This window comes from Melospiza georgiana, chromosome 1 (genome assembly GCF_028018845.1).
Source record: "Melospiza georgiana isolate bMelGeo1 chromosome 1, bMelGeo1.pri, whole genome shotgun sequence".
In the NCBI taxonomy this organism is placed as follows: Eukaryota; Metazoa; Chordata; class Aves; order Passeriformes; family Passerellidae; genus Melospiza; species Melospiza georgiana.
In genome coordinates, this window is record NC_080430.1 from 8,149,271 (window position 1) to 8,164,184 (window position 14,914).

Sequence of the window (14,914 nt, forward strand, 5' to 3'; positions counted from 1 at the left end):
CCAACTGACTCCAGTTCCCCTCAACCACCTAATCCACTCTTTTATAACACTCTTCTTATTGGCTACAGCTGTGGCCTGTTAACATCAGGCCTGCTGCTAATCTTTAAAAATTAACCCAGCTGCAACTCTTTAGGGGTAAGATTACTTTCTATACTACCTTTATTTACTTATATTCTATCCCCCTACAAAAGTTTAAAAAGATAACAAAAAAATAGCTCATTATTGATAGTATTGATTCCAAATTCTTTGTAACTTCACTGCAGCTACCTCCCAATAACCTGAGCACCAACAAGTGCACAAAGGCTGGTGCAAAAATCCCACAGAGAGCTTTGCAGCCCCCATTTCATTTACCAGTTAAAAACATAGCTGCTGTCCTTTAATGCAGTGGCTGCAGGGCTTTGTGGTGCCAGGGCAGCGCTGTGAGGGACAGGTGGCTCTGGAGCAAAAGGAGCCTTTTGTAATTGCTTGGCAGGGCAGAGCTGCATCAGAGAGCAGCAGCAGTTGGCAGATTGGATTAACACTCTCTGAGGGGTGAGAGCTGGCACACGAGCTGCCTCTTAATACCTGTGGCCTAACTTGCTGCTGGAGCTGCATTTGCAACAAAAAGAGCATCCACTCCACCCCGCTGCTGTCACAAAGTCATAAATCCTCAAGCTGGCCTCAAAATTCCCTTTTGGCGCTGACAGCAGAATAAGGCTCTCAAAAGTGTCATTTGAAAACTAATCTTTATCAAAGAATTATTATCATGAAACAACTGAGATAGATAATCAGCCTGTGGGAGGTGAATTAGCAGCATGCTCTTACAGCGTGGCAGTCCATCCATTGCTGTGGTGGATGTTGCTATCACACTTTATTTATGGTTGATTTGCAAACTTGAGACAATATTATTTGCCAAGGAACAATGCCTTGGCTTTGACGTTTAGAGACCTTTGGTTTGGTCCTTGGAAAATTAGTTTCTAATCCCAGCCCAGCCTCTGGATGTTTGTGGGAGAGATTTGCATATTAACCATGTGTGCTGCCTGTGGTGCATGACCCCGCCACAATCAGCTTCAGCTTGGTTAGAAATGCTTCCAAAATGCAAGTCCCCATGGCAGGAATGTGCTGTCCCTCCCTGACGTCACCTTGATGTGAGACTGTGCTCCAAGGAAGCCTCTCTGGTGTGGGTGGCAGGGCATTCACAGCTCTGCATGGCTGGAGAGATGTCCTGGTTGTCCTTCAAATAACAAGGACAATGATTTAATTTTCAGTTTTAAGAGATAAATTGGTTAAAAGATTTGCAAAATAGAAACATGTCCTGATGATCCACTGCCTCTTGTATTACTGCCTTCTTCCAAATCAAATGCTGAGGTTTCTTCCTGGCTCTGGAGACACCCAGTTGCTGATTTCCTACATGGAAATGAGAGGAATGATGCTCACTGATGCTCAGTGGTGTGACTGAGGTGAGCACAGACCTGCTGGCTCTCTCTGAGGCACTGACAGGTTACTGCTGGCTGTGTCACCCCACCCAGGCACAGCTTCACTGCTGGGTCAGGATCCTTCCCCCCTCTTTGCATGAAAAAGCTTTACTACCCTTAACAACTCTAATACATTCATTCCCCACGTCTGTATCTTCCTCCTTTTGCAGAAATGTTAAATTAATTCCTCTGGAATACAGAAACTATTTTTTTTTTATAGCACAGGCAACAAAATTGTCTGTATGTTGATTGATTCACACACCCCTTTCTCACCACCTTTCTTGCTCAAACCCATTTCCCCCCATCTCTGCCCTCCCCTGAGCTCCCCAGACTGTCCTGGAGTGTCCCAGCAGTGCCAGAGAGCCCTTTCTGTGGCTGTGAGCACATCCCACATGAGGCTGATCAGCTGGATGCAGCACAGCAGGCAAGGGCATCCCAAATCAGGTGTTTGATGGCAGCTGTGGGGTATTGGCTGCTCAGGAAATGCTCCTTGGTAGCATTTCATTATGGGGTTTCTAATTTATTGGAAGCACGAAGAGAAACGGGCAGAGTTCCTTAGAGGGCTGTGCAAGCAGGTTGACACACAGCATGAGACTCTACTGGAGGAGTGATAAAATGTAAAGGGAAAATTCAATGCAGGGACAAAAGAGAATATGCTGTCTCAGAAGAAAGCAAAATAGGTCAGTATCACAATGAATCTGAAAGGTGAGAATGTTGGAGACACCTCAAATTATACAGCTTTATTGATTTGTTTTGTTCTTGCAAGCAATCAAGATTCAGTGAGTGCAGGGTACAAAATACCAGTATGGATTTTGGTAGTGTTTCTTTTTTTTTATTGCAGTGACACAAAAAGAAAAGATAGCATGATGTTTCTGAGAGAATCTAATTCCAAGCTGGTTACTATGGAGTGCCTATTAGCAATAAAATAAAATCCTTTGCAAAAATAGTTGGGGTGAGGAGAACACTGCTGACCATTCTGTCTGCACAGAAGGAAAAAATGAAAAGAGCATTAACCAACCATGCCTCAGACAGAGGTAACCCCTTGTGCTCTAAATCACAAACAGAGGGGAGAATAAAAGCACAAAAATTGAACAAAACATTATACAGAAGTTGGTGGTCAAGTGCAGGAATGGATTTTTCATCTTTTTGGAGGGCCAGTTCAACATGTCATGGTGAAACAAGGATTTCTTCTCAACAGAACAGAAGGGTTCAGTGAAACCAATGGTACCATAAAGAGTTTTGATCAAGGCAAATGATGTTGACACATTAAGTGAAAATTCAGTTTTTAATGTGGACTTTCATAAAAGATATAGAATATTCTGCAAACAGGTACAGTGACCTGCTTTAATCATCCACACACTACCATAACACATTATGTCAATGAGGTATTTTTAGTCAAAAAATTATCCTTTCCTCTCCTGGAAGATCTGATGAACAACACAGTTACCCTGTGAAGTGAACATCAGATTTGCTTATTGGTGGCTGACAATAGAAGGATCCATATGACACTGTGGTATCCTTTACACACATGCTGTGTCCATGCAGGAGAAGGAAACTCAACCCCTGGCTAATGTTTGCTTGGTATTTTCCTCCTGAACTTGTTTTCCCCTCCCTTTCATGACACTGTGAGAAAACAAGGTACAGAATACATGAGCTGTTTGCCAATGCATAGCAGCAGCCTTCCTGCATTCTACTTTATTCCTTTTCCCTGTTAATCTGTCAGCTTCAGAGCCTGGTTAAATATCACAGACACTAAAGGCCAAATGGCAAATCATCCTTTACCTGCATATTTTGCATCACAGTGTTAGTTACTGTTTAAGGGCGCCAGGACCATTTTGAAAGGTGGAATATGTAATTATGTCAAATGCTTGGGATTATTCAATTGGCTTGACATTCATGTGCGCATTTGGGGATTTGTCTGCTCATATGAGTAGGAAAATGGGCTGTGTAATCTATTTCCAGCAAATGTCTTTTTAGAGACTCTTTGTGGGAAACCCTTTAAATGGATCTGGCAGTTCCTGTTTCACCAGCCACTTGTGATATATTTTTACTGTCTTACTGCACAGTGTAAAAGCAGAGAGATTCTTGAGACAACCAGGCTCTGTTAAGAATCCTGAGGGGATCTATTATTTGTTGATATACTTTATTGTTACAGAATAAAAAATGAGTCATTTTACCCAGATAAATCCTGGGTGCTTTATGATTAATCACATTAAAATATATTCTTGCTGTTTTCAGTCTTTAACAAACTGTTGTACATTTTTCTTTCTGATGACTATTTGGTATGTTCAGTTTTATTTGGGAGGGCTGGGATGGATTTTTGGATAAAATGTGTGATTCCTGAAAAAGAAAGACACTAAACACTGAAAAATTTGTATTTAGCCTTGCAAGCTGCAAACAGCTGCACTTCTGCTCTGCCCTGTACTGGTCCCTTGTGAGCTCTAACTTTTATGGGATTTTTTTGTGAGTTTTCTGGGCAATTCTTTAATGTAAATAACACTACTGTACAAAGGGCCAGGGGCTCAATGGAGCCATTTAGAAAATGGATGCAAAGCATGCTTTATTCCTGTATTTATCAAGTGAGTAACAATAATGAGCTCATGGCAGCCAGTCCACCTGGGTTCAATCCCAGATCCATGAGCAGTGTTATACACTGGGTGGTAAGATCCTAAATCAGCTCTTTTGGTAGCAAAGCCTGCTGGAAGATGAGTGGATTGGGCTGTTTTGGGGAGCCTTCTTCCAAGGGCTTTTCCCCCCTTTGTTTGTAAACCTCCTCAAAATGAGGTGCCTCTTCTTTGTATTGATTCAGCACCTTGTCATGCAAATATTAAAGAAAGCCTTCCATAAATGCTGATTATTGCTGGTGCTGGCCTGGCGTCAGCCCACAAAGTGAGATAGAAACCCACAGAGAAGAGGTGGAACTGTAAACTAAACTCTTTATTTTTTTCTGATGCCTTGGATAAACCCTCAGCAGGTAGTGCAATCTTTCATACCAGCCATAAGGTGCTGAAAACCCATTTCACAAATTTCTTGGATGTATGTTACATATTTCTGCAGTTACTCTGGGGCAAATACAAGAGCTATGGATTCTAATTTAAAGTATATTAATAAATTAGTCCAAATTAACTCTATGCTTAAATAACAGATAGTTTCTATTTCAGTAAGCCCTGCTGGACAAGGCCCTGTGTCCTTACAGCTCTTAAACCAGTGTTTCCAAGGAGACATTACCATTCACACCACACTGCTCTGTAGTGACACAGCACAGAAATTGCTTCTTCCATTTTGTTTCTGTGCCTTGTTGGAACCCCAATTTCCCTGTTTCTTTGGAATTTGTTGGCCTGAGAGAGGCACATGTCCTTCTCTGCTGCTCCATGTGCTGCAGTGTTTCCATTTCTGCCCTCATCTGACCAGGTCCAGGTTCCTTCTGTTGGTTGCATAAAATGAGGTCAGTGGCTTCACAAAAAGGTGTTGTCACATGTAATTAGCCCTGCATTCTTCTGAATTTTAGAGAGATAATTGCCTTTCCAAGGCTTCAGTGGAACAGATAGATCTGTCTCTCAGTCCCTGTATGGTTTCAGTGTAAACATGCACATGTTGCAGGGCATAATTTAGATTGAAAGTAAACAAGATCTGTGCTGTGACCTGGGATGAGAAGCCCAGCAGGAGAGTGTTTCTGGCCCAATGGTTTTGTCATAATGACTTTCACAGCACTTGTTGGTGACAGCTGGCATGGGAGCTTCTGTGACCTGATTGTGGTGATACCCAGAGCCCTTCAGAGCACTCCCAAACCTGCTCTGACTCATGTGGGTGGGATGGTTTGACACACAGAGTCCACAGAGCACAGCAATTGCCAAAACCTCTGCTACCCCCAGATATGCCTCTCTGCTGAGAGGGGCTGTAAAGCTCCCGGAATCCAGCTAAAAATCAGGGCTGGAAGCATCAAATCAGTCAATGGCATCCCCTTTGATAAAAAAGGGGAACATGGAGTTTATACAGCTATTTTTGTTGGCCAAGCCTCAGCAGCAGTCAGGATTAATGCAGTGAATACTGACTTTTTAAGTACTCTCCATTTTCTGAGGCTTAGTTTGGATTTGGGAAGGATGTTCCTCTCTCCCCTACACTTTTCCCTGCTGTGGGATTTCCCTACTGCTAAGTGAACAGTCAAATTCATCTTGATCCGAGCAGAAATTTAGTAGCGATATTAAGCAAGCACAGTCATTCTCTCAAATAGTTCAGTTAACTTCATTTAGTTTGCGTGTCGAAGAGGAAAGCTGCCATTTAATTTCTCAGAAAGACATAAAGTGATTTTTCTCTTGGATTCTTCTCTGCTTAGTACCATTGCTGGCAGAGTATTTTCCAAATAGGTTTGAAATAGTTGGGCTGAGAGGGATTTTTGAGCTGCCTGTGCTTCTGTCCTTAAGTGTAATGTTAATAATAAATGTCTGATCCTGAAACCTTTGCACATACAAGTAGTTCTTTTTTACATAAGCAAACCTACAAATTGTAAGGATTTATCTGAGAAATTTTTTTCTCCTTTGAGTGAAATCTGCCAGCTGCAAGCCTTTGAAGTGTGTATACTATAGCACAGCTGATGTGAGATATTTTAGAGTCTGGCCGAAGACCCAAGATGATGACAAATGACATTCAGAAAATAAAAGAGCTCTCTGAGTGTCCTGTGACTTTTGTTTTCCTCAGTCCTAAGCTCTCCCAGCAAAGAGAATGTTTTGCCTCATTCTCCATTAAAACCTCTAAGACAGCTCTGAGCTGTAGGACTCTGCACCACAAGCAAGGACATCACCAGGTGTCCTGCTCAAAACTCCCCTGGCTGCTTCTTTTCCCTCCAGCCTGCCACATTTTATGATTTTCTTCTGAAGGCATCTGTTCATACTCATTTTGGGGGGGCTTGTTTCTCTGTTATCTGACAACACAGCAGGGTTTATAACCATGAACAACCATCCCAGCCTCAGATCAGAATTTATATATCCACATCATTTTCTCCAACCTACTGCCAGGATATTGGAAGACAAAAATGTCTCAGTATTTAATGACAATGTATTACCAGGTTTTTCAGATCTTTAGGCAGATTCAGTCTTCCAGTGCTTTCTCTTTAAGGAATTGTATCAGTTTTAGGACTTCATCAAAGCTGGAATAAACTCTAAGGCTGCATGCATCAGGCAGGTCTCAGGTATCAACATCAGAAGATTCAAGAGCTCTTTGGTATGATTGGGTGAGGATGAGAAAATGGAAATTTTTTTGACATAATCTGACACAGGATCTAAAAATGACACTTGTACTAAAATAAATGCTGGCTTGTGGGGAATTCACTTGAATTCCAAGACCTTCCCTGATACCAACACACCAGAGAATCACCTTGTGTGAAGAGTCCTTATGGATCTGAATGCCTGAAAGGAGATAGGATTTGGGGATGTGATATCCTCATGATATCCTTGTAATGCAGGGAGAAATTGCACAGGCAGGAAGGAAATCACATCAATCAGCATCAGTTTCTGCATTTCATGGGTAGAAATCCAATGCTGTCACCTCTGTGCCTGTTTTTCAGGGAGCTCATGCACCCTGTGTGAGGATTCAGTGTTTGGTTTCAAAGAGAGAAGTTTGATTTGATATTTGCAGGGTGCTGTGCCTTGTGTTTATTGATGTGCCTCATGTTTATCTGCCTCTTCCCTGAGAGCCCAGAAGCTGCAGGGCTGTTGTGGACAAACCCTGCAGGTTTGCCCTCCAGAGGGGCAGGGAGTGAGCGATGTTTGCTTGTGATACTGATGATGTGCTTGGCGTGGCCCCTGCTGGGGCTCCCTGCACCATCCAGGACATCAGGACATCTCATGGTTTTTGGTATAAGCATTAAATATATAAATATAAATATAAATATAAATATAAATATAAATATAAATATAAATATAAATATAAATATAAATATAAATATAAATATAAATATAAATATAAATATAAATATAAATATATATATATATCCTTGTGCAAAACCAGAGTAGCCTAAGAAAAAATAACTTTCATCAAACTTGCTTGGTGAAGCAAGTATTCAAGAAAATTATTCTTTGTTCTCTGGGACAGGATGTTTTCTGAGAGCTGCTAGACAGCAAAAATGGTTAAAAGATTTCAGTAGAAGCCAAATGAAATAATTGCTAGGAGATTTATTTATTTAGTTGCATATAGTAACAGGACAGAATTTCAAAAAGTGACGCCCTGTATAAATTTGTATAAAATCATTCATATTTAAACCTTTCACACTGATGTTCTGACTCCTGATCACTGTAAAGGACTGCTGTCACCAGTGGAAAATCACCACCTCTTCAATCACTGGCATTGACTCTGCTGTTATTATTTACTATTTAGAAAACAAGTAATAAACTGTCCCCTGTGAGATGAGCTGCTGTGCCAGCTGCCCAGCTCCTCCCCAAGGTCCACAGAGCACAGACTGATATGAAGATGCAACTTAGCAGGTCATACAAACATGAGGTCAGCTCTATGCCTTGACTGAATAGAGTTTTATTTCTTGACTGACAGGGGCCTGACAACCCTCTCTGATATCACCAGCACCACTCCCTGCTTTATTTATGTGGAAAAAAGCAACAAAACCCCCATGCCTTGTGTCTGGTTATAATGATGGAGAATGTCTCCAGCTGACCAAGGTGTCCTCATTAATGGCTGTTCTAAATTTAGCCCTTGCAGATGCTGTGTGCCCCCAGTTTAATCAAAGACCTGGTGGCCATGACAACGAGCATCTGGGTGTGTGAGCTCTGCCAAACTCCATCACAAAGTGCAGGGTGGGAAACACAACAGCTCCAAGTGCATTCATGCATTGTTCTTTTCTACTACACATTTTGAAGTGGTTAGGAGAGCTTCTCAGCCACAAATGTTAGACTGTTTTTGCAAAAAAAGAGCTCTGTTAACACAGGTGACAGTTACTAATCTCCTTTTTGTTGTTGTTTTGTCTTTTTCTTAATTTTGTTTTGCAGGTGTATCAGCATTCATATACAGCATATTATGTCCTCAGCAAAATACCTCATGGGTAAGCAATTTTTCAATGTCTTCATTTAAAAACTCAGCCATTAAGAATCCTGCAAAACAATGTGCATGGTGACAAATGGCTGCCTGTGACAGCCCTCTGCAATGGCCTGGCTTTCAGCTGCAGCCTCCACTGCGCTGTGTGCTGCGTGTGCAAAAGATGAGGAGGTCTGGAAACAGAAGTACTCAGCTTCCCCAGAGAGTCAGACTACATGAATTTCATATTGCAGATTTCAGGGGTTTTGTCTGGAATATAGATGTGGTGGTGTCTGGCTGAGAGCCATGGTTGGCCATTCACCAGAGCACTGGAGAGGAGAAGGCTCTGGGGAGACCTCGCTGCAGCCTCTCAGTGCCTGAAGGGGCCTGGAGTGGGCTGGGGAGGGACTTAAAACAAGGGCATGGAGTGCTGGGACAAGGTTCACACTGAAAAAGGGCAGGTTTAGACTGAATATTGGGAATAATTTCCTTCCTCTGAATGTTGTGCAGCCTGGCCCCGAGGAGTGGTGGCTGCTCCATCCCTGGGAGTGTTCAAAGAAGGGTTGGGTGAGGCTTTGAGCCACCTGGTCTGGTGGAAAGTGTCCATGCCCAGGACAGGGGGTTTGAAACTGAATGATTTTAAGGTCCCTTCCAACCCAAACCATTCAATCATTCTGTGATTCTTTAGCTTTGATTAGTTACAGTTTGTTTCCATGTATGGCTGGAACATGAAAATTAGGAGATTTCTCACCATCAACCCTGTTAAAGTTGCAGTGTCCATGTGACACACTCCAGACTTCTTCAGCCTCTTCCCTTCCCTTCCACAATCTGCTCTTTGTTTTTTGCTTTCTTTTTTGGGGGGGAAGGGGCTAGATTTGTGTGTGTATGTGTGTGATTTTGTTTGTTTTTGCTTTGGTTTGTGTCAGTTTGTTTTGCTTGGTTATATTTTGTTTTGTTTGGTTATGTTTTGTTTTGTATTGGTTGCTTGGTGGGTTGGTTGGTTGAGCTGGCTTTTTTCTGGGAATTTCCTCAATATGCTTAGTTTTTGAAAACTCCATCTCTCTGGCAATATATCTGAGCAGTAGCTTGTGGGCTGAAAGTGTTCAGCAACAGGATGAAGCCACAGCAGGAGCACATAAGCCTTGTGTCTGCAGCAAACCTGGCTAAGAGCAAGAAAGGCTTGACTGACAGCGCAGTTCTATTCCAGACAAAACAAAGGTGGAAAAAATAGAAGTATCATGCATAACATGTATTAGAGATGCTAAAAAATAGCAATACAGCTGTCCAAGAAGTTTTCTGCGGCTGCATGATCTTTCTTTGTCCTTGTTCCCCCCAGCTCCAACTCTGCTGTGCACCCACCTGGGGCTCCCCTTGTTCTCTGTGTTTGGATGGGCAGTAGTGCAGGGAACTGAAGGGTTGGATACGTCAGAGGAGAAGTTTCCAGCATAAAGGGCAAATCTGGAAAGTGAGAGCACACCAGAAAGCACACAGGTGTGTCAGGCATTGGTGTCCCCACAGCATGATGTGGTGGTGGTGGTGGACCAGGAGGCCACGAGATGAAGAAGGGCTGGAAGGATCACTGAGTCTCCTGTTGGTAAAGGTGTGGTTTGCAGAGTTTGAGCTTTAGGCATTTCAAACTGCATTGTGCAGTGAATGTTTCATTGACCTTCCAGGTGATGATGGTGCACGTGAGTGGTGGACAGGGCAGCACACTGCCATTTCCATGGAACATGGGAATTTATCCTTACCGCGGAGCTCTCTGTATATTTTAGGGTGGTGCATGAACAAGGAGGGTCCAATATGAATTTTCTTAGTCATTCACATCCTTCACTGAAATAAGGGAAAGAGAACTTAGTGACTTCAGATCTAGGAGGCGAACACTGAATGTGATGTAACTGGTGGTGAAATACATCAGCTGACAGTAGAGCCTCTGTTGGATGAAGGGATAAAAACCTCTTCATCGCCTAGTTAACATTTAACACAGGACTATTGCTCTGATGGATATCTGTGGATGAAGGTTGCTGAGGCCAGGGCACAGCACAAGGTTCAGTTCAGTCTGACATTCCAGCTTCTTTGGCGATGATGGATTTGCCATCCACAAGCAGCAATCCTTGTCCTCCACCTGCCAATAGCAGGAATCACAAAATTCTGCACTGAGCAATGACCCCTTTGCCATTTTTACAAACTGTTTTCAGTTTTTCCTCCTCTGCAAGCAGGCACAGCTTTCCATCCTGTTGGTGTGTGCCCATGGCCCCTGCACAGTGTCCCTCCTGGAAACTGGCTGTGACAGTGTCCCTTTCCCTGTGCTGCCTCTCTCTGTCCTGTTCCCCATCCTCAGCTGTGATGTGGAAGGCCAGGCAATTTAGAATTTGCACCCACTCATGCCCTTGCTACTTCCCTGCTGAGGCTAACTAATAAGGAAGCCAATTAACCTAATCTCTGGCATCACTTTTTAAATAACATGCCATTAATCTGCCAGCATAAATTGGTTTTTAAAGGGAATTTTCTAATTATTTTTGCCACGTTCTGCATGCTCTCCAGATTCAGGCTGTGCCTGAAGTCAAAAGGAGCTCATACCGATGTTTTCCAGATTTCATTTTGAGCTCTCAATAAGTTTGACAAACCAATTTGGGAATGTCCTCAGTACCTATGTTCCCAAATGGTATTTTACACAGCACTGCAGCATTTTTCCACAAGTGCTGTTGCCAAAGTAAACTCCTCACACTGGCTCTGTATAGGACAACTAACAGATGCCACTGACACAGACTCAAAGGATCTGATTTAAAAATTAAAACAAGCCCGAGGTAGCAGAAAGAGATCACACAGCTTTAGTACCTCCCTTCTGTTCTTTCAGCTTTCTCACAGCCTCTTGGAAAATTTGGGGTAAAACCCACCACTGCTTTTGATATAAAGTTTTCAATAGTCAATCTGAATTTTATTTCTATATCTTTTATTGTAAAGAAAGCAAGCAGTGCTGGGTGGCCAGGGAGTCACCGCTCCACTTACGGCACAAACCATTTACAAGTTTGGCAAAGTATATATACTGTTTTAATATTTTATTTCTATGTTTCTATTTTATTTCTTTATTTCTAACTTTAGAATTTTATTACTATATCTTTTATTGTAAAGAAAGAAAACAAGCAGTGCTGGGTGGCCTGGGAGTCACCGCCCCACTCACGGCACACACAACTTACAAGTTGGGCAAAATATATATACTGTTTATAAACTTACAAAGCATTTTCCAATGTGCTTGGTTAGTCCAAATCAGCAAATATCAATAAGCTGGGATCAGCAATTTGATGATCTTTCCAGGTAGTCTTTGGCTTCCTGTCCTTGTGGTCATCTGGAGGGAGGCCTTACACTGGTGTCTGCTGCATGATTTTGTCAAGTGCATCAAGCTTTATATTATACAGCAGTATTTAGTTGTTTTGTTGCAATATCTCTTAGCTTTACCACAGCTTCCTATATTTTATTTTAAGCACCAGTCATCTTGCTACCTCATCTCTTTCACTTCTGTATACTTCTTTTATTTCGATGCTTTATTTGGTGTGGTGGTGTTCGCAGGATGAGGGAAGAGATGAGGATCTGACTCCATGTTTCAGAAGGCTGATTTATTATTTCATGATATATATTATATTAAAAGACAATTACATATTAGAACTATACTAAAAGAATAGAAGAAAGGATTTCATCAGAAGGAAAGGGAAAGGGAAAGGGAAAGGGAAAGGGAAAGGGAAAGGGAAAGGGAAAGGGAAAGGTAAAATCCTGTGGCTGCTCACAGCCTCGACACAGGTGGCTGTCATTGGTCACCAAGTACAAACAATTTCACATGCTGGGTAAACAATTCTCCAAATCACATTCCAAAGTAGCAAAACATGGTGAAGCTGAAGCTTTTCAGGAGAAAAGATCCTGGCAAAAGGATTTTTCATAAAATATGTCTGTGGCAATTTGGCTATTTGGTCAGAAACTTTCAAAACCTTCCTTTGTGTCTATTTTCCACACAGCAGGTACAAACATTTGCTATTTCCGTTGCCAGTTGAAACAAACCACAAAAACATTTTTTACTCTGGCTCATTTGCCTTCTGCTTTCAGTGGCTCGTGGTTTGCACGGGGGCCGAGAGCCGCGGTTCCCATTTACCTGGGTGATATGAGCAGGGTTTGTGCTCAATCCCTCTTTCCTCCTGTCCCCAGCTCTGCTCCTGCTGCTGTCCCAAAATCGCGCTGCTGGCTCCGGGTGCCACCTAGTGGAACCATCCCTGTGTTCCTGGGATGAGCATCTCCGTCCTGCCCCGCCTGCTCCCCTCTGCTGCTTTTCGCATGCAGCTCCTGAGAGCTCCTTCCAGCTGTCTCCATTATAAATGTTTTCGCAAGGCTCTTCTCGTAGCCCCACAGCTGCACTCGCCGCACTGCAGTTGCCAACAACTTTGTAATTTATAGGTACTGAAATCCAGATGCAAGTCCAGATGTGGAACAGGGAGCTCTCCTGCAAGGTGCTGGGGAAATGTGGCACTCCAGCACCATATACAGTTATTTACTATTATTATTTTAATATTAGTTATTAGTATTAATTTCATGGATTAAAGTTATTTATATTTCATAAATTAAAATTATTTATATTTTATTAATAAAAGTTATTTTATTGATTAGAGTTAATAATATTAATTTTTTCATATTAGTAATTTACTAATATTATTTTTTATTTAATTAATAATTTTTTCCCTAATTTTGGAAAATAAAAATATAGCCATACAGGCAACAACTTACTTAGGAAAGCTAGGCACTGAAAATTGTGCCTTGTGAAAATTTACTCCAATATGAATTATCTTAGTCATTCACATCCTTCCCTGAAATAAGAGGAAAAAAACTTAGTTACTTCAGAGTTTTTATGGTCAGGCTGGGACTGAGCAGGGTGTTTCCCTAACCCAGCTGCAGGATTTCCCTCACCAGTGTTAAGGTGTTTTCCCACCAGTGCATGTTGCTGGACCACTGGTGTGATCTGGCTCTGCAGGTCCTAAGCAAGAGCTAATTTTGGATAGGATATCCAAGGGGTACTTCTGTATTTAATCTCTTGCTGTGGCCAGCAGAAATGTTACACATTTTTACAGTTGTTTTTGCATTCCACCAAATAAAGCCCAGCATAAAACATGGTTTTTTTCAGACCTGCCAACACCCACCCAGATCTGCATGAAGCATTTGCCTCTGCACACAGCCAAGAGTCAGGGATTGGTGCTGACCCCCTTGTAGGAGCTCTTAGCACATCCAGCTGGGACTTGTCAGTGGGAGCTTCCAAATGTTCTTACCAGGATCAGGGAGAAAATCAGCAGTTTTTCCCACTCCTCGCTGATTTTGCATTTGAGAAGGAGGGAATTGAGTTACTCCTAAGCAGAATCCAAATTTCTTACTGGATTTATGTGCTGGGCTCAGAGGAACACGGCAAGCACAAACAGGAGCTGAGCTCAGCTCCTCCTGCCTGCACTGCCAGGGATTTCACAGCTCTGGAAAATCCTGCACGAGTGCCCCATGCTGAGCCCCAGTAACTTTAAGAGAAGTCCCAGGAGTGGAGTGAGTGCACAAAACGTGCTGGAGATCCACAGAAGTGATAACAGGGAGAGGAACTGAGCCAGTGCTTCACTGTGAGTAAATTTTCAAAGTGCCGTCGATAGATCTCTGTGCAGAGCTCCCACTGTTCTTCCTTCCTCCTTTTTTTATAATTTTTTTTCACAAGCCACTGGCAGGAAAGAAATGGACTTTAAATTTAATTAGAGGAAGCTTAATCAGTTTTTTACGTATCCTATTGTATATTTCAAAAGACAAGAAGTTTCCCCTTGCATGTGTTCCCATTTCCATGTTCACAGTAAAAAGAAATTGTGATTCATTATTTAAAATCATAGATAAAATAACTTCAGGGAACTGAATTTACTTCAGAAACCTGCCCATTTGATCAAGTCTGTTGTATTTTATTTCTATCTGGCCTGTTACACATCATCTCTGTAGCACTAAAATATCTTGTGCCTCAGTGTCCTCATCTGCAAAACAAGAAAAGAAATTGTACCTACCCAAAGGATGCAAAATGTGATAATTGTTGTACAGATTGCTGCACAATTTCACTCTAACATTTATAAACTTCTACTAGTTGCCCATATTTTATTTTAAGAGGAAAAAGTACAGTATTTAATAAAACCAGTTTTCAGCTAATTAAATTTTACTTAGAGCAGATGAATATTTTCCCCCAAGAATGATCTTTAGAGGTTGAAATAAAATCTTTATGAAAAGGTATGTAAAACCAAATGAAAATGTGAAATTTGTTAAATAAGTAAAAAATTATGTTCTGTAGTTCATGGAGGACCTGCTGTTTCTACTCCTCTCTCCTCCCTCTCTAGCAATTATCATTCTATACATTTTATCACATTTTGAGATAATTTATGCAGTTAATTAGGGCACTT

General features: G+C 41.8%; 1 protein-coding gene across 3 annotated transcripts in view; it reads left to right on the forward strand.

The window, feature by feature from the left end:
• DPP6 (dipeptidyl peptidase like 6) overlaps positions 1-14,914 on the forward strand; it is a 510,047-nt gene that overhangs the window by 378,099 nt on the left and 117,034 nt on the right. For all 3 annotated transcript variants that reach the window (XM_058041744.1, XM_058041730.1, XM_058041737.1), the window contains exon 6: positions 8,447-8,499. In XM_058041744.1, coding sequence (XP_057897727.1) covers positions 8,447-8,499 — 53 coding nt within the window. The remainder of the gene's footprint in view (positions 1-8,446; positions 8,500-14,914) is intronic.